At 40.7% G+C, this 18,222-nt stretch overlaps 3 protein-coding genes and 1 pseudogene across 6 annotated transcripts; all 4 read right to left on the reverse strand.

Moving 5' to 3' along the window:
• Window positions 1-234: 234 nt before the first annotated feature.
• LOC144458747 (uncharacterized) lies at window positions 235-3,786 on the reverse strand. 2 transcript variants are annotated; one of them, XM_078162058.1, is made up of 2 exons: window positions 3,448-3,786; window positions 235-2,105 (listed from the first exon to the last, which is right to left on the reverse strand). In XM_078162058.1, exons 1-2 carry the CDS (start codon window positions 3,617-3,619, stop codon window positions 715-717), a joined length of 1,563 nt encoding a protein of 520 aa, XP_078018184.1. In that variant the 5' UTR covers window positions 3,620-3,786; the 3' UTR covers window positions 235-714. The 2 variants fall into 2 exon arrangements, with proteins under 2 accessions (XP_078018184.1, XP_078018183.1); XM_078162057.1 differs by having other exon boundaries at window positions 235-2,114; window positions 3,448-3,782.
• A 3,251-nt stretch (window positions 3,787-7,037) lies between these two features.
• On the reverse strand, window positions 7,038-11,778 carry LOC117269714 (uncharacterized). Of its 2 annotated transcripts, none has more exons than XM_078162060.1 (2): window positions 11,466-11,778; window positions 7,038-8,597 (listed from the first exon to the last, which is right to left on the reverse strand). In XM_078162060.1, exons 1-2 carry the CDS (start codon window positions 11,635-11,637, stop codon window positions 7,453-7,455), a joined length of 1,317 nt encoding a protein of 438 aa, XP_078018186.1. In that variant the 5' UTR covers window positions 11,638-11,778; the 3' UTR covers window positions 7,038-7,452. The 2 variants fall into 2 exon arrangements, with proteins under 2 accessions (XP_078018186.1, XP_033502850.1); XM_033646959.2 differs by having other exon boundaries at window positions 7,038-8,606; window positions 11,466-11,775.
• Window positions 11,779-12,436: 658 nt separating this feature from the next.
• On the reverse strand, window positions 12,437-14,311 carry LOC117269718 (uncharacterized; annotated as a pseudogene). The gene is made up of 3 exons (XR_013488181.1): window positions 14,243-14,311; window positions 13,956-14,088; window positions 12,437-13,572 (listed from the first exon to the last, which is right to left on the reverse strand). The product of XR_013488181.1 is annotated as an uncharacterized LOC117269718 (transcript).
• A 1,938-nt stretch (window positions 14,312-16,249) lies between these two features.
• On the reverse strand, window positions 16,250-18,144 carry LOC117269715 (uncharacterized). The gene is made up of 2 exons (XM_033646960.2): window positions 17,861-18,144; window positions 16,250-17,715 (listed from the first exon to the last, which is right to left on the reverse strand). Exons 1-2 carry the CDS (start codon window positions 18,030-18,032, stop codon window positions 16,571-16,573), a joined length of 1,317 nt encoding a protein of 438 aa, XP_033502851.2. The 5' UTR covers window positions 18,033-18,144; the 3' UTR covers window positions 16,250-16,570.
• Window positions 18,145-18,222: the final 78 nt, after the last annotated feature.

Genomic DNA, 18,222 nt, shown 5'->3' on the forward strand with positions numbered 1-18,222 from the left:
TAGGCGCATTCTAGGATTTTCAGTGTAAAAACATAGCCTCCCATAGCTAGACCTATTTCCACACTTAGTTTTAGTGCTGTGTAATAACAATCTCAAAGTAACCATTGCTGTCAGGTCAATGTCATGCTCTAAACAGCACATCTGACATTAAAAATGAAGTAATAAGAACTATATATGACAGGAAAAAATAGGCAAAGAATACCTTTAAAGAAAGAAAGAAAGAAAGACAAATTATTATTATTTTAAGTGTGATACTTTATTTGTGTGGAATGTACATGCAGTCTTACCCATCTGAGCACAATGTTATCCATGAATATTGTACTTGAGTAGCCTACTTGTAGTTACATTCCTCCACTGCACACATTGTTCAATATGAAGCAGCTCCACTGAAACCACCTAGCGGTATCAAATCCTAGTTCACCTCCAGCTGCTGTGCTGCAATATTAAATCACCTCCTGCGTGTCATCATCTTACAATCTGAAATTAACACCATTTTGTCACCCATGCTCCTTGGGGCACGTATCATTGCATTCATTGTTTGGGCTGATCCACTGACAGCACCATGTAGTTCCTGTAGATCGTGCAAAAGTACAGCTTCTGCCTGTTTTGGCCTCCTCATGTGTGGACTAAAGATTTGCTGTTATGTCTGAATTTTTTCCACAGGTGTTGTATTAATATGGCGTCTGTCACCTGTATGGGTTCTTACATGAGATTTCAATTCTGTTGTCCGACAGCATCTTTTCCTGCGGGTGCTGCAAGAATGTGGTTTCTCATGTGGACATTCAAGTAACTTCTGAGTGTGAAAGCTGCCCCACAGGTTTTGCATATAAACGGCTTCTCACCTGTGTGGGTTCTCATGTGGCCTATTAGGTGGCTACTATGTCTGAAAGCTGCCCCACATGTTTTGCAAGGATACGGCTTCTCACCTGTGTGGTTTCTCATGTGGACAGTCAAGTGACTTTTGAGTGTGAAAGCTGCCCCACAGGTTTTGCATATAAACGGCTTCTCACCTGTGTGGGTTCTCATGTGGCCTATTAGGTGGCCACTATGTCTGAAAGCTGCCCCACATGTTTTGCAAACACACGGCTTCTCACCTGTGTGAGTTCTCATGTGGACAGTCAAGTGACTTCCGAGTGTGAAAGCTGCCCCACAGGTTTTGCAAACATACGGCTTCTCACCTGTGTGGATTCTCATGTGGACAGTCAAGTGACTCTTACGTCCAAAATCTTTCCCACACGTTTTGCAACAATATGGCCTCTCTCCTGTGTGTGTTCTGGTGTGGTCCATCAAGCTACCTCTTGTTCTGAAATCTTTTCCACACGTTTTGCAACAATATGGCTTCTCACCTGTGTGTGTTCTTCTATGAGCATTCAATACTGATGTCTGAGTGAATTTTTTCCCACAGATGTTGCAAGAGTATGGCTTCTCACCTGTGTGTGTTCTTCTATGAGCGTTCAGTCCTGATGTCTGAGTAAATTTTTTCCCACAGATGTTGCAAGAATATGGCTTCTCACCTGTGTGTGCTCTCAGGTGTCTCTGAAAAAGTGACCTACATGTGAAAGCTTTCCCACATGTGTCACATTTCAAAGACTTTTTACCTGTGCCAGTATTATAGTGAATTGTTGATATAGTAGGGTTATATGAGTTGTTAGTGTGACTGTTGCTGTTGTGATTCGGTTGTGTTTGCTCTGAATTTCTAGTTGAACCTGAGTCTCCATGCTTGTCTCCTTCCTGATCTTGGCTCTCAGCTTCATGAGAGAGGAGCTGGTGGTCACTGTCTGGTTCTGGGACAACGTGACTTTTATCTGCAATGTACTCTAGAGGCATTTCCTCCACCATATTCTGAGTTTCAGTGATACTCCAGTTCACAGTCTGATCGTCACTGTGCTCACTTTCCTCATTAGTAGGAGTCAACATAAAGTCATCAGTCTCCTGCTTCACTTCAAGCTGCTCTCCCTCCTGACTGCTGCACAGTTCCTCCTCTTCCTCTTTAATCTCTGGAGGCTCTGGCTCCTCTTGCTCCACACTGGAGTTCCTCTCCTGAACACAGAGCTGCTGCTCAGCGACAACCTCCTCCTCCTTACAGACATGTTGCTGTGGGAGCTCTGGAGGAACTGAGATCAAAATAAAAAGGATATTATTAAGTTAGTAAAGAAGAAAATGCAGACATGCAAGCTAATTATTAGTATATATACTCAATGGCCACTTAATTAGGTACACCTGTTTAGCTGCTTGTTGACACAAATAGCTAACAGGCAATCGTGTGGCAGCAACTCAATGCATTTAGGCATGTAGACATGGTCAAGATGACCTGCTGAAGTTCAAACCGAGCATCAAAATGGGGATGAAATGTGATTTAAGTGACTTTGAACGTGGCATGGTTGTTGGTGCCAGACGGGCTGGTCTGAGCATTTCAGACACTGCTGATCTATTGGGATTTTCATGCACAACCATCTCTAGGGTTCCACTGAGCTGCAGTTCTCTGGGTCAAAATGCCTTGTTGATGCCAGAGGTCAGAGGAGAATGGCCAGACTGGTTCAAGATGATAGAAAGGCAACAGTAACTCAAATAACCACTGGTTACAACCAAGGTCTGCAGAAGACCATCTCTGAACCAACAACACGTCCAACCTTGAAGCAGATGGGCTACAGCAGCAGAAGACCACACCAGGTGCTACTCCTGTCAGCTAACAACAGGAAACTGAGGCTACAATTCACACAGGCTCACCAAAACTGGACAACAGAAGATTGGAAAAATGTTGCCTGGTCTGATGAGTCTGGATTTCTGCTGCCACATTCAGATGGTAGGCTCAGAATTTGGTGTAAACAGCATGAAAGCATGGATCCATCCTGCCTTGTATCAATGGTTCAGGCTGCTGCTGGTGGTGTAATGGTGTTGGGGATATTTTCTTGGCACACTTTGGGTCCCTTAGTACCAACTGAGCATGGTTTAAATACCACAGCCTACCTGAGTATTGTTGCTGACCGTGTCCATCCCTTTATGACCACAGTGTACCCATCTTCTGATGGCTACTTCCAGCAGGATAACGCACCATGTCACAAAGCTCAGATCATCTCAAACTGCTTTCTTGAACATGACAATGAGTTCACTGTACTCCAATGGCCTCCACAGTCACCAGATCTCAGTCCAATAGAGCACCTTTGGGATGTGCTGGAACGGGAGATTCACATCATGGATGTGCAGCCGACAAATCTGCAGCAACTGTGTGATGCTATCATGTCAATATGGACCAAAATCTCTGAGGAATGTTTGCAGCACCTTGTTGAATCTGTGCCACCAAGAATAAAGGCAGTTCTGAAGGCAAAAGGGGTCCAACACGGTACTATCAAGGTGTACCTAATAAAGTGGCCAGTGAGTGTATATCAACAGCTGTGATTATTCAATTTCTCTGTTTTGTGCTATTTAAATAAATAGGGTTTTACATACCTATCCTGTGTAACTTTATTTCAGGTTTCCAAGTTATATCCAACAGTCTGCGCTGACGGTCGATCTCTTCTTCGTACTCGACGATAGTTTTCTCTATAACTCCGAATATTTCTTCAGCAGCGGCAGTTAGTCTCTCGTTGATAAACCCTCTCAAATACTGAACTGAAGACATTGTTGCTAAACTATAAAATGAATAATTACCTGTGTTATGACCTAAAAGCCTTCCCCCAGCTCATTCTGTAGATGAACAGAGCTAACGCTGCTCACGCTTCCTTTGTTTAACGTTACTACTTCTTCTTCTTCTTCTTCTTCTTCTTCTTCTTCTTCTTCTTCTTCGTTTCCGGCAGTATCGACGCTACTTGGCGTATTACTGCCCTCCACTGGACAAAGTCTTTTTATATTCTCACATACAACTCTGCTTCACGCAGGAACTGTAAGGCAGCTCTTGTAATCATCTGATGAGTCTCACCCTGCCCGAGAATAGATTTAACAGAAAATGTCTCAACACCCAGCTCTGACAACTGACAAATAATACCTTCTTCTAGTCTCCTTTTCCCACAGTTCCTGCCATTCTTTTTCAACACCCTCTTTGATTATTTCTCTCAGTTCCACTCTTCTCGGAGATATATTTAAATCTATTACGTCTTTCTGCAGGGTTGCCTTTGCTATAGAATCTGCAATTTCATTTCCCTCAACTCCAGCATGTCCAGGAACCCAACAAAACTTGACTTCACACCCAGTCTTTCCAACTCTAATCAGAACAGACAATATTTCTTTAACAAGAAATATTGTCTGTTCTGATAAAACTTGACTTCACACCCAGTCTTTCCAACTCTAATCAGAACAGACAATATTTCTTTAACAAGATCAGGCCGAGTTTTCAATTTACCTCCTCTTAAGGCCATCAGAGCAGCTGCTGAGTCCAAACAAATGAGAACTGATTTTGGTTTTATGTCCTTAGTCCACCACAGAGCCCAAAGAATCGCCAGTAATTCTGTAGTGAAAACAGAACTTCCATTTGTGATACGCTGATCAAACTTGAGTCCCAACTGAGCTACATACACCCCAAATCCTGCTTTCCCACTCTCTGGATCCTTAGAACCATCTGTGAAGATTTTCAAGTAATATTCCATAACGCTGTTAAGATATTGATCTAATTGTGGAGTTATCACAGTGTTATCTTTTTCTCGCAAAAAAGTGAGATCAACATCCGGCTCCTGCATTACCCAGTGAGGTACAGGTAACCAGCCTGCGTGTGTTGCTATGCTGTCCTGCTCCATTCCTAGTTTCGTGACCCATTGATGCACACTGTCAGTGAATGATCTGTACTTGACCCTGCCACCAGAATCCCATGGGTCTTGCAAGAGACACCTAGCTGGGAGTGCCTGATCAGATCTTCTTAATTCTACCCAGTACTGCAGCCCCAACTTACTACGTCTTAAACATAAGGGCATTTCCCCCATTTCTATAGGCAGTGCAGGCACTGGTGAGATTTTAAATGCCCCACAGCAGAGTCTCAATGCCTTGGCTTGCAAAATGTCCAACTTCCCCAGCAGTGACTTAGCAGCAGATCTATATACATAACAACTGTAATCTATTATAGACCTTATCACTGCTTGATATATTAAATGCATAGTCTCTCTGCACCCCAATCACATCCAGCCAGACTTCTCATTACATTTATCACTTTTTCACATTTTGCCTGTGTTTTTGCAATATGAACAGCCCATGTCAGTCGTTCATCAAACCATAAACCCAGAAATTTAACTTTGACTCTCTCTAGCGAGGATCCATACATTTTCAATCCCAACTTAGGTATCTTTCTTTTGAATCCAAAAATCATACATTTTGTCTTCATGGCTGAGATTTTAAATCCCCACTTATCTGCCCATTCCTCTACAGAAACTAATGCCCTTTGAACTTGCTTTAAAGTGTACTCTATATTTCTCCCTCTTCTCCATATGGCCCCATCATCTGCAAATAAAGACTGCCCAAACCCTCTTCCAATGTTCCTGAAAATATCATTTATCATTATATTAAAAGAACGGGACTAATGACACTGCCTTGTGGCATGCCATTTTCAATTTCTATAATTTTGGACCTTGTCCCACTCACTTGTACTGTTCTTTTCATCAGAAAGTTTTTAATCAAATTAAACATTCTACCTCTTAGTCCTAAATCATAAAGTTTAATCATTAGTCCCTCCTTGCACAATGAATCATACGTTCTTTCAATGTCTAAAAATACACTTACCACTATTTTTACCTTTTTAATATCTTGCTCTAAGACTGCAACAGACTCCATTGTTGACCTTTGAACATTAACAAAAGGTCCCTTGCTTTCTATAAAATAAACCAACCTATTAGTAATCATCCGTTCCATGATTTTACAGAGCACTGATGTTAATGCTATTGGACGGTATGAACTGGGATCACGTGTGTCTTTGCCAGGTTTCAAGATAGGAACTATGACTGCATGTTTCCATTCCACAAGCAGACAGCACTCCTACCACAATGAGTTAAAAAACACTAACAACTCCTCAAGACCAAACTCATCTAAATGTTTAAATAATTCATAGGATAACCCATCCCTCCCAGGAGTAGTGTTTGCTCCAGAACATATAGCATCCCGCAATTCTGTCAAATTAAAAAACAGGTTGATTGGATTTACATTATCTAAATTCCCAGCCAACTTCCACTGATTTATTAACATTACTTCAGTCCTCTTCCTACTTCTTTCAACTCCCAGATTCCCAGAACTATGTACTGCTTGAAAAACATCAACAAGCATGTCAGCTTTTCCTTTATTTGATACAGCCTCCACTTCCCCATTTTGCAAAACTGGAATATGTTTCCTTTTATAAAGTCCTGACATTCTGTGTACAGCTGACCTTTGTTTACTTCCGCTGGATGTCACACTGTTAAGTTCCGACACCGGAAGTGAGTTAACCTTTCATTCCGTTTCACTTGATGTTGTATGTTGAACATCTCGCTTCATTTCACATGGAAATAAAGTTATTTTCTCAATATTTCTACATTTAATGTGTTTTTGAGTCATTTCATAAAAATTACATTAGCTAAAAACATATCAGCAGCTGTGAAAGGACTGAACACAGGTAAGCAACAACAGTTTTAAATACCCATGCATTCAAATGAATTAACGTGTCAAATGATTGTGTTAAAAATGTGATTTTATAATATGAAATGTGAATGCAAAATAGTCCTTGTCAGTGTTACTGAGGCCGTAATGTGTACATGGCACTGTGTAGCAGCTTGCTGACGTGAAACAATTTTATTTGTTGTTATTTTTATTTGTTAAGTAGACATGTTAATGTAGTGTCAAAAGCATCATGATTAATTGGTGCATTCTAGGTTTTTCAGTGTAAAAACATAGCCTCCCATAACTAGACCTATTTCCACACTTAGTTTTAGTGCTGTGTAATAACAGTCTCAAAGTAACCATAGCTGTCAGGTCAATGTAATGCTCTAAACAGCACATTTGACAGTAAAAATTAAGTAATAAGAACTATATATGACAGGAAAAAATAGGTAAAGAATACCTTAAAAGAAAGAAAGAAAGACAAATTATTATTATTTTAAGTGTAAAATTTTATTTGTGTGGAATGTACATGCAGCCTTACCCATCTGAGCACAATGTTATCCATGAATATTGTACTTGAGTAGCCTACTTGTAGTTACATTCCTCCACTGCACACATTGTTCAATATGAAGCAGCTCCACTGAAACCACCTAGCGGTATCAAATCCTAGTTCACCTCCAGCTGCTGTGCTGCAATATTAAATCACCTCCTGCATGTCATCATCTTACAATCTGAAATGAACCTTTTCTTTAACACCATTTTGTCACCCATGCTCCTTGGGGCACGTATCATTGCATTCATTGTTTGGGCTGATCCACTGACAGCACCATGTAGTTCCTGTAGATCGTGCAAAAGTACAGCTTCTGCCTGTTTTGGCCTCCTCACGTGTGGACTAAAGATTTGCTGTTATGTCTGAATTTTTTCCACAGGTGTTGTATTAATATGGCGTCTGTCACCTGTATGGGTTCTTACATGAGATTTCAATTCTGTTGTCCGACAGCATCTTTTCCTGCAGGTGCTGCGAGAATGTGGCTTCTCACCTGTGTGGATTCTCATGTGGACATTCAAGTCAGTCTTACGTCCAAAATCTTTCCCACATGTCTTGCAAGAGTACGGCCTCTCTCCTGTGTGAATTCTGGTGTGCTCTATAAAGTTACCTCTTGTTCTGAAATCTTTTCCACATGTTTTGCAACAATACGGCTTCTCTCCTGAGTGTGTTCTCCTATGATTGTTCAATATTGATTTCTGATTGAATTTTTTCCCACAGATGTTGCAAGAATATGGCTTCTCTCCTGTGTGAGTTCTCATGTGGACAGTCAAGGGACTGCTAAATGCAAATTCTTTCCCACATATCTTGCAAATAAATGGCTTCTCACCTGTGTGTGTTCTTCTATGAGCGTTCAATCCTGATGTCTGAGTGAATTTTTTCCCGCAAATGTTGCAAGAATATGGCTTCTCACCTGTGTGTGCTCTCAGGTGTCTCTGAAAAAGTGACCTACATGTGAAAGCTTTCCCACATGTGTCACATTTGAAAGACTTTTTACCTGTGTGAGTATTATAGTGAATTGTTGATATAGTAGGGTTATATAAGTTGTTAATGTGACTGTTGCTGTTGTTATTTGGTTCTGTTTGCTCTGCATTTCTAGTTGAACCTGAGTCTCCATGCTTGTCTCCTTTCTGATCTTGGCTCTCAGCTTCATGAGAGAGGAGCTGGTGGTCACTGTCAGGTTCTGGGACCACATAGCTTTTATCTGAAATGTACTGTAGAGGCATTTCCTCCACCATATTCTGAGTTTCAGTGATACTCCAGTTCACAGTCTGATCTTCACTGTGCTCACTTTCCTCATTAATAGGAGTCAACATAAAGTCATCAGTCTCCTGCTTCACTTCAAGCTGCTCTCCCTCCTGACTGCTGCACAGTTCCTCCTCTTCCTCTTTAATCTCTGGAGGCTCTGGCTCCTCTTGCTCCACACTGGAGTTCCTCTCTTCAATACAGAGCTGCTGCTCAGCGACAACCTCCTCCTCCTTACAGACATGTTGCTGTGGGAGCTCTGGAGGAACTATTCATCAAAATGAATAGGATACTATTAAATTAGTAAAGAAGAAAATGCAGACATGCAAGTTAATTATTAGTATATACACTCAATGGCCACTTAATTAGGTACACCTGTTTAACTGCTTGTTGACACAAATAGCTAACAGGCAATCGTGTGGCAGCAACTCAATGGGTCTCATTCATGAAACGTGAGCAGAAGGAATTTGTGTGTAAACTGTTCGCAGACGGAAATTTACGTGCATGTCCGCATTCATCAATATTTTAGTAGCTCCGATCTTTTCGTAGCTACTAACAAAATCTACTCCTGCTCCTGACCACTCGTAGCGCTTGTGTAAATTTAGTAAAGCACATAAATATTGCTTGTCACTATTGGAAATTACAATTTTAATTTGTATTGCTCTGTTATGTACACAATACACAGATGCCTTTGAAACACGTTATCTAAACATGACAAAATATTAAAAATATAACACATTTAGTTAAATTAGTTGGCAATTAGCAGGTTTAAGATCCAGATTAGGTTCATGATTGTGAATTATCTATGTAAATCGACTCAATAGATTGCACGTTCTTTCTACATGTTGAATGATGATAATAAAAATATCCTTAAGGACGGCCGGATCACAGCCTCTTCGGCCTCGGTGCCCGGGTTCAGCAGGAGCAGCAGGAGCAGCTGAAAGAATTATTTGAGACAACATGTGTTTTTTTTTGTGGCTTTTTGATCATTTGAATGAATAAATCTGATTTGAAAATGTTTAATTTACGTTGTATAAACCAGAGCTTTAGGCTATTAAGATTCAAGTAATTTGAAGACGATGCATACAAACTGCTGTAGGCTATATGTTATCCGTATCATTTGTTAAAATAAATGTTAAATAGCTCTACATTCCGACAGCCTTCACTGATTTAGAGTTTATCCATTACGCACAAAACATCTCTGGTTTCCCGTTCCCACTTCATTCAAACCCCACAAATGAATCTTCTGTTTGTTTGGTGACCACTACGCTATCAATGATGATTTTCAGAATGTATTAGGCTTGTCGTTGTCTCCGTCAGGAATAATTCCCGACAGAGAGGTCTCCCCAATTATGCCAGCGATGCGCTCGTCTGCAGCAGATAGTTGGCACTGTGAGCCTCCTCCACCTGTGGCTGCTGTATTTTTTTTGTGCGTGCTTATGCGTTTCTTTGCCTCCAGTTTCATATCAAACCATTTAGCTTCACCTCTGACATGGTTCTTTGTACTACGGAGACAACATTAACAGCATGTGTTACCTCCCTCCAGGCCTTCTCTTTGCCTGTCCCTGTCACACCACTACTAACTGAAGAAAATGTTTTTTCTTAAGTCCACTTCACACAAAATTATTTCGATCTCTGCTTCGGAAAAATTCTTTTTTCTTTCTCTGTCTTTCTTTCTTTGCGCCATGACTGAAAGGTCGACCGGATGCACCTACACCTCCTTATATGGTGGTCATTGGATATTCATGGGCGGGGATTTATGCTAATTGCTGATTACCGGGAGCGCGCTGTCACTTTACGATGGATTGGCATTTGTGATCATACACACGTGTTTACGATCAAATCTGAGTTTTCCGCAGCGTTCCTGAATCCGGAGTAGGTTTTTAGTAGAGTAGGCTTTTATGTGCAAATCTACACACAGATTTACTCACTTTTCATGAATGAGACCCATTGCATTTAGGCATGCAGACATGGTCAAGACGACCTGCTGAAGTTCAAACTGAGCATCATAATGGGGATGAAATATGACTTGAGTGACTTTGAACGTGGCATGGTTGTTGGTGCCAGACGGGCTGGTCTGAGCATTTCAGACACTGCTGACCTATCAGGATTTTCATGCACAACCATCTCTAGGGTTTCATTGAGCAGCAGTTCTCTGGGTCAAAATGCCTTGTTGATGCCAGAGGTCAGAGGAGAATGGCCAGACTGGCTCAAGATGATAGAAAGGCAACAGTAACTCAAATAACCACTGGTTACAACCAAGGTCTGCAGAAGACCATCTCTGAACCAACAACACGTCCAACCTTGAAGCAGATGGGCTACAGCAGCAGAAGACCACACCAGGTGCCACTCCTGTCAGCTAACAACAGGAAACTGAGGCTACAATTCACACAGGCTCACCAAAACTGGACAACAGAAGATTGGAAAAACGTTGCCTGGTCTGATGAGTCTGGATTTCTGCTGCCACATTCAGATGGTAGGGTCAGAATTTGGTGTAAACAACATGAAAGCATGGATCCATCCTGCCTTGTATCAACGGTTCAGGCTGCTGCTGGTGGTGTAATGGTGTGGGGGAGATTTTCTTGGCACACTTTGGGCCCCTTAGTACCAACTGAGCATGGTTTAAACACCACAGCCTACCTGAGTATTGTTGCTGACCGTGTCCATCCCTTTATGACCACAGTGTACCCATCTTCTGATGGCTACTTCCAGCAGGATAACACACCATGTCACAAAGCTCAAATCATCTCAAACTGGTTTCTTGAACATGACAATGAGTTCACTGTACTCCAGTGGCCTCCACAGTCACCAGATCTCAGTCCAATAGAGCACCTTTGGGATGTGCTGGAACGGGAGATTCACATCATGGATGTGCAGCCGACAAATCTGCAGCAACTGTGTGATGCTATCATGTCAACATGGACCAAAATCTCTGAGGAATGTTTCCAGCACCTTGTTGAATCTATGACACCAAGAATTAAGGCAGTTCTGAAGGCAAAATGGGTCCAACACGGTACTATCAAGATGTACCTAATAAAGTGGCCAGTGAATGTATATCAACATCTGTGATTATATGATATTCAATTTCTCTGATTTGTGCTATTTAAATAAATAGGGTTTTACATACCTATCCTGTGTAACTTTATTTCAGGTTTCCAAGTTATATCCAACAGTCTGCGCTGACGGTCGATCTCTTCTTCGTACTCGACGATAGTTTTCTCTATAACTCCGAATATTTCTTCAGCAGCAGCAGTTAGTCTCTCGTTGATAAACCCTCTCAAATACTGAACTGAAGACATTGTTGCTAAACTATAACATGAATAATTACCTGCGTTATGACCTAATAACCTTCTTCCAGCTAACTAAATCCATCCACATAGCTAACGCTGCTAACGCTTCGTTTGTTTACTTCTGCTGGATGTCACACTGTTTTGAGTTCCGACACCGAAAGTAAGTTAACCTTTCGTTCCGTTTCACTTGATGTTGTACGTTGAACGTCTCCCTTCTTTTCACATGGAAATAAAGTTATTTTCTCAATACTTCTACATTTAATGTGTTTTTAGTCATTTCATAGAAATTACATTAGATAAAAACATATCAGCAGCTATGAAAGGACTGAACACAGGTAAGCAACAACAGTTTTAAATACCCATGCATTCAAATGAATTAACGTGTCAAATGATTGTGTTAAAAATGTGATTTTATAATATGAAACGTGAATGCAAAATAGTCCTTGTCAGTGTTACTGAGGCCATAATGTGTACATGGCACTGTGTAGCAGCTTGCTGACATGAAACAATCTTATTTGTTGTTATTTTTATTTGTTAAGTAGACATATTAATGTAGTGTCAAAAGGCATCATGACTAATAGGCGCATTCTAGGTTTTTGAGTGTAAAAACATAGCCTCCCATAGCTAGACCTATTTCCACATTTAGTTTTAGTGCTGTGTAATAACAATCTCAAAGTAACCATAGCTGTCAAGTCAGTGCAATGCTCTAAAAAGCACATTTGACATTAAAAATGAAGTAATAAGAACTATATATGACAGGAAAAAATAGGCAAAGAATACCTTAAAAGAAAGAAAGAAAGACAAATTATTATTATTTTAGGTGTAAAATTTTATTTGTGTGGAATGTACATGCAGTCTTACCCATCTGAGCACAATGTTATCCATGAATATTGTACTTGAGTAGCCTACTTGTAGTTACATTCCTCCACTGCACACATTGTTCAATATGAAGCAGCTCCACTGAAACCACCTAGCGGTATCAAATCTTAGTTAACCTCCAGCTGCTGTGCTGCAATATTAAATCACCTCCTGCATGTCATCATCTTACAATTTGAAATGAACCTTTTCTTTAACACCATTTTGTCACCCATGCTCCTTGGGGCACGTATCATTGCATTCATTGTTTGGGCTGATCCACTGACAGCACCATGTAGTTCCTGTAGATCATGCAAAAGGACAACTTCTCCCTGTTTTGGCCTCCTCTTGTGTGGACTAAAGATTTGCTGTTATGTCTGAATTTTTTCCACAGGTGTTGCATTAATATGGTGTCTGTCACCTGTATGGGTTCTTGCATGAGATTTCAATTCTGTTGTCCGACAGCTTCTTTTCCTGCGGGTGCTGCAAGAATGTGGCTTCTCACCTGTGTGGATTCTCATGTGGACATTCAAGTCATAGTTACATCCAAAATTTTTCCCACGTCTTGCAACAGTACGGCCTCTCTCCTGTGTGAATTCTGGTGTGGTCTATCAAGTTACCTCTTGCTCTGAAATCTTTTCCACACATTTTGCAACAATACAGCCTCTCTCCTGTGTGTGTTCTCATATGAACGTTCAATCCTGATGTCTGAGTGAATTTTTTCCCACAGATGTTGCAAGAATACGGCTTCTCACCTGTGTGTGTTCTCATGTGGACAGGCAAGTCACTCTCACGTTGAAAATATTTACCACAGATGTTGCAAGGATATGGCCTCTCACCTGTGTGTGCTCTCAGGTGTTTCTGCAAAACTGACCTACGTGTGAAAGCTTTCCCACGTGTCACATTTGAAAGACTTCTTACCTGTGTCAGTATTATAGTGACTGTGGAACACCCTCCCAGAACACCTGAGGGTTCCACAGTCAATTGATTGTTTTAAAAAGGGCCTTAAAACGTACCTTTTTAAAAAATCTTTTAATCTGTAATTTTTGCTCGTGTTACTTTGATAACTGCTTTTAACACTTGTTTTAACTTATTTTTTGTTTTCTTGCTGTTGTAGCACTTTGAGATTTTTCACTAAATATCAAGTGCGTTACAAATAAAATTTATTATTATTATTATTTTTATTATTATTATTAATTGTTGATATAGTAGGGTTATATAACTTGTTAATGTGACTTTTGCTGTTGTGATCCGGTTCTGTTTGCTCTGCATTTCTAGTTGAACCTGAGTCTCCATGCTTGTCTCCTTTCTGATCTTGGCTCTCAGCTTCATGAGAGAGGAGCTGGTGGTCACGGCCTGGTTCTGGGACCACAAAGCTTTTAACTAAAATGTAGTCAAGAGGGGTTTCCTCCACCACCATATTTGGAGTTTCCTGCTTCACTTCAAGCTGCTCTCCCTCCTGACTGCTGCACAGTTCCTCCTCTTCCTCTCTAATCTCTGGAGGCTCTGGCTCCTCTTGGTCCACACTGGAGTTCCTCCCCTGAACACTGAGCTGCTGCTCAGCGACAACCTCCTTCTCCTTACAGACATGTTGCTGTGGGAGCTCTGGAGGGACACACGACAAAAGTACCACACTACTACATACGAGCAAATTAAAACCAGTAAATATTTCAACACTTGTGATTATGTGAACGTTACATTTCTGTTTTGTGGTATTTAAATAAATAGGGTTTTACATACCTATCTTGTAAAACCTTACTTCCGTTTTCCAAGCTACATCCAACAGTCTGCGCTGACGGTCGATCTCTTCTTCGTAGTCGACGACCATTTTCTCAAAAACTCCGAATATTTTTTCAGCAGCAGCAGTTAGTCTCTCGTTGATAAACTCTCAAATACTTAACTGAAGACATTATTGCTAATCTCTAAGTTAAAAAATTATCCGCGGTACAATTAAAATATCTTCTTCCAGCTAACTCAATACATCCACAGAGCTAACGCTGCTAATGGCTGTTTTGTGCACTTTCGCTGGACGTTACACTCTAAAGTTCCGGCAGCGAGAGTGAGTTAACTCTTTCTTCCGCTTTCACCAATGGTTGTACAGCTTCATTTCAGCTTCATTTTACACACAGTGAAATTTGCTTATTTTTCTACACAGTTACATTTGACTGACACGTTTTCATAGTATTTCACATGAATGATTTTGAATAAAATATATTAGCAAGGGCAAAAGGCATTATTGTAGCAGCTAATCGTGGTGGAGCGATTTAGTTTTTTTACTTTGTCCATGTACCGATGGTGAGTTTAACAAGGCATCATATTTAATTCAGCTCATTGTGAGTTTTTTTGAGGTAAAATCTATTCTTGCCAGATCTATCTCCACGTTTTAGCGTTATGCAGTAAAAATCCTAATCAACAAAATAACCATAGCTGTCAAGTAAAGGTAATGCCCCCAAAAAGTACATTTGCCTTTATAAGTGCGGTAAAGCAGAACTATGAGTAACATAAAGGTAATCAAAGAATACCTCAACTTAAAAGGGAACCCCATTAAATTAAGAATGCCAGTATTATATTTCCATGACCTTGGAGAGTTCAATATCCTCCTCAGACCCGATCTTTCCTTTGGTATGCATTTTAAATTTCTCCTTGCTATTTGGGATCAGCAGGACCTGCTAAGTATAAAAAAACTAAACATTGCCAATGATAATTAGTACCCAATGTCCTCAAAGGAGACAATAATAAAGTCCCAATGTCCTCAAACGAGTACTTCCTAATTATCAGTGTCTTAGCTTGTTACTGCTGCTAAAATTGGTCAAATTTGTTGCCATATCAAACTACAAACATTATTAATCTTAAATAATCAAGTTTCAACCATAAAATGTGATCAGGTTTTGGACCTTTTCTGCTTTTGTTTCGGAGTCGGCTGCAGACTGAGTTGACAGAGATAGCTGACATCTTTTTTTTACATGGATTAGTGTATTGTGCTCTTACTACCACAAGATGGCACAAAAAAGTGTCCACGAACGAGGACAACAGGTCTATGTTAAAGAGAATTAAGGACAAAAATGTGATATCCTCATATGAGAACACAGGGTCTCAGGAGGTGAAATCTGCGTACATGAGCTCCTCTCTTTCGAAGCCAGAAACCAGAGAGGGAAGTCTCAAACTTGTGATGTCATATGGTATAAAGTCTGGAGCTGCTCCATAGACAATGACTGAGAGCCTGATTTAATGGACCCACACAATGTTTTTGTTGGATTTTTTGTTGTAGTGTTCTCAGATCTGAAACAGAAAATGTCCCCATATACTCAGATCATTCCTCTGGGTGCTCTCAGTGCCATCTTTAAACTTTCCCAATTCATTGTCAGTAGAGCAACTCCAAACTTTATACCCAGTGACATCACAAATAAAAATTTAGCCCTATAGTTTTTGGATTTGGGAGAGAGTTGTTCGTGTTCGCAAATATTTTTTGGACTGTTTTGAACCATAGCAATAACATCTACGGACAATCAATATTGTCCATAAATACAGTACTTCAGTAGTGCACATGTTGTTACATTGCTGCACTGCACATTTATTTAATGAGATAGCTCAACTGCTACCAAACAGTATAAAATCATACTTTATGTCACCTTCCAGCCGGTCAGCTGGAGCTTTAAATACCATGAAAAGAACTACTCTTACTATGACTACTTAACTTTTGAAGTAAGTCACACCCAGCTGCAGCCTTGACCAACAGAACCTCCATATAAAGTTTTAGACTTCGGGGTGAATCTGATATTCTCAAATCATCATCTTACAAAGCTTTATTGTTTGAACATACATGAGATCAGACACCAGTATTTAGGTGGCAACATCCTTTGATCATTGTATTCATTATGCAGGCTGAATTGCTGACACCACTTGTAGTACATCATCTACAGTATTTGTGTGTGTGTCACCACTCAAACCTGAAAGAACAACAGTTACAGCAGGTTGATGCACATATAAAATACATGCAACTGTAAACTTAAGAGACATTCTGCTGACAGCAAAGAACTGACTCTAGTTGTCAGGATGAATACTTAAGTGCTGTGGAATCTCTTTTGGACTATGACGTAACCTCTTCCGCAGGTGTTGTGAGAGCAGGACTCCTGTCAGCTGTATGGATTCTTACATGAGACTTCAAAAGTGAAATCCGACAAAACCTTTTCCCGCAGGTGTTGCAAGAATGTGGTTTCACCCCTGTGTGGGTATTCATGTGGCTCAACAAGTGACTTCTAAGTCTGAAAGCTCTCCCGCATGTTTTGCATATAAACGGCTTCTCTCCAGTGTGGGTTCTCATGTGGCCTTTTAAGTGACTTGCATGTCTGAAAGCTGCCCCGCATGTTTTGCAAAAATATGGCTTCTCACCTGTGTGGATTCTCACGTGGACGTTCAAGTCATTCTTACGTACAAAATCTTTCCCACATGTTTTGCAAGAGTACGGCTTCTCTCCTGAGTGAATTCTGGTGTGCTTCATCAAGTTACCTCTTGCTCTGAAATCTTTTCCACACGTTTCGCAAGAAAACGGCCTCTCATCTGTGTGTGTTCTTACATGAACGTTCAATGCTGACGCCTGAGTGAATTTTTTCCCACAGATGTTGCAAAGATATGGCCTCTCACCTGTATGTGTTCTCATGTGGCTCTTCAAAGCTGACCTACTTGTGCATACTCTACCACACGTGTCACATTTGAAAGACTCTTTACCTGTGTGGGTATTACTGTGAACTACTGACATAGTACGGTTGGATTCATTCTTAGTGTGACTGTTGCTGTTGTGATTAGGTTGCGTTTGTTCTGCATTTCTAGTTGAGCCTGAGTCTCCATGCTTGTCTCCTTTCTGATCTTTGCTCTCAGCTTTATGAGAGAGGAGCTGGTGGTCACTGTATGGTTCTGGGACCACAGTGTGTTTAACTATAATGTAGTCAAGAGGCGTTTCCTTCACCATATTTTGAGTTTCACTGATACTCCAGTTCACAGTCTGATCTTCACTGTGCTCACTTTCCTTATTAGTAGGAGTCAACATAAAGCCATCAGTCTCCTGCTTCACTTCAAGCTGCTCTCCCTCCTGACTGCTGCACAGTTCCTCCTCTTCCTCTTTAATCTCTGGAGGCTTTGGCTCCTCTTGGTCCACACTGGAGTTTCTCTCCTCAAAACAGAGCTGCTGCTCAGCGACAACCTCCTCCTCCTTACAGACATGTTGCTGTGGGAGCTCTGGAGGGACACACAACAAAAGTACCATACGACTACATGCGAGCAAATTAAACCCAGTAAATACTTAAACACTTGTGATTATATGACCGTTAAATTTCTCTGTTTCTCTCTTTTGTGGTATTTAAATAAATAGGGTTTTACATACCTATCCTGTGTAACTTTATTTTAGGTTTCCAAGCTGTATCCAACAGTCTGCGCTGACGGTCGATCTCTTCTTCGTACTCGACGACCATTTTCTCAACAACTCCGAATATTTCATCAGCAGTAGCAGTTAGTCTCTCGCTGATAAACCCTCTCAAATACTTAAGTGAAGGCATTGTTGCTAAATTGTAAGTTTAATAATTATCTGCGGTACAATTAAAATATCTTCTTCCAGCTAACTCAGTACATCCACAGAGCTAACGCTGTCAACGGCTGTTTTACTTCCGCTCGACGTTACACTCTAAAGTTCCGGCAGCGGAAGTGAATGAAGTCTTCGTTCCGCTTCCACAAAGGGTCTCGCTTTAT

Source organism: Epinephelus lanceolatus, chromosome 19, assembly GCF_041903045.1.
Source record: "Epinephelus lanceolatus isolate andai-2023 chromosome 19, ASM4190304v1, whole genome shotgun sequence".
Classification (NCBI taxonomy): domain Eukaryota; kingdom Metazoa; phylum Chordata; class Actinopteri; order Perciformes; family Serranidae; genus Epinephelus; species Epinephelus lanceolatus.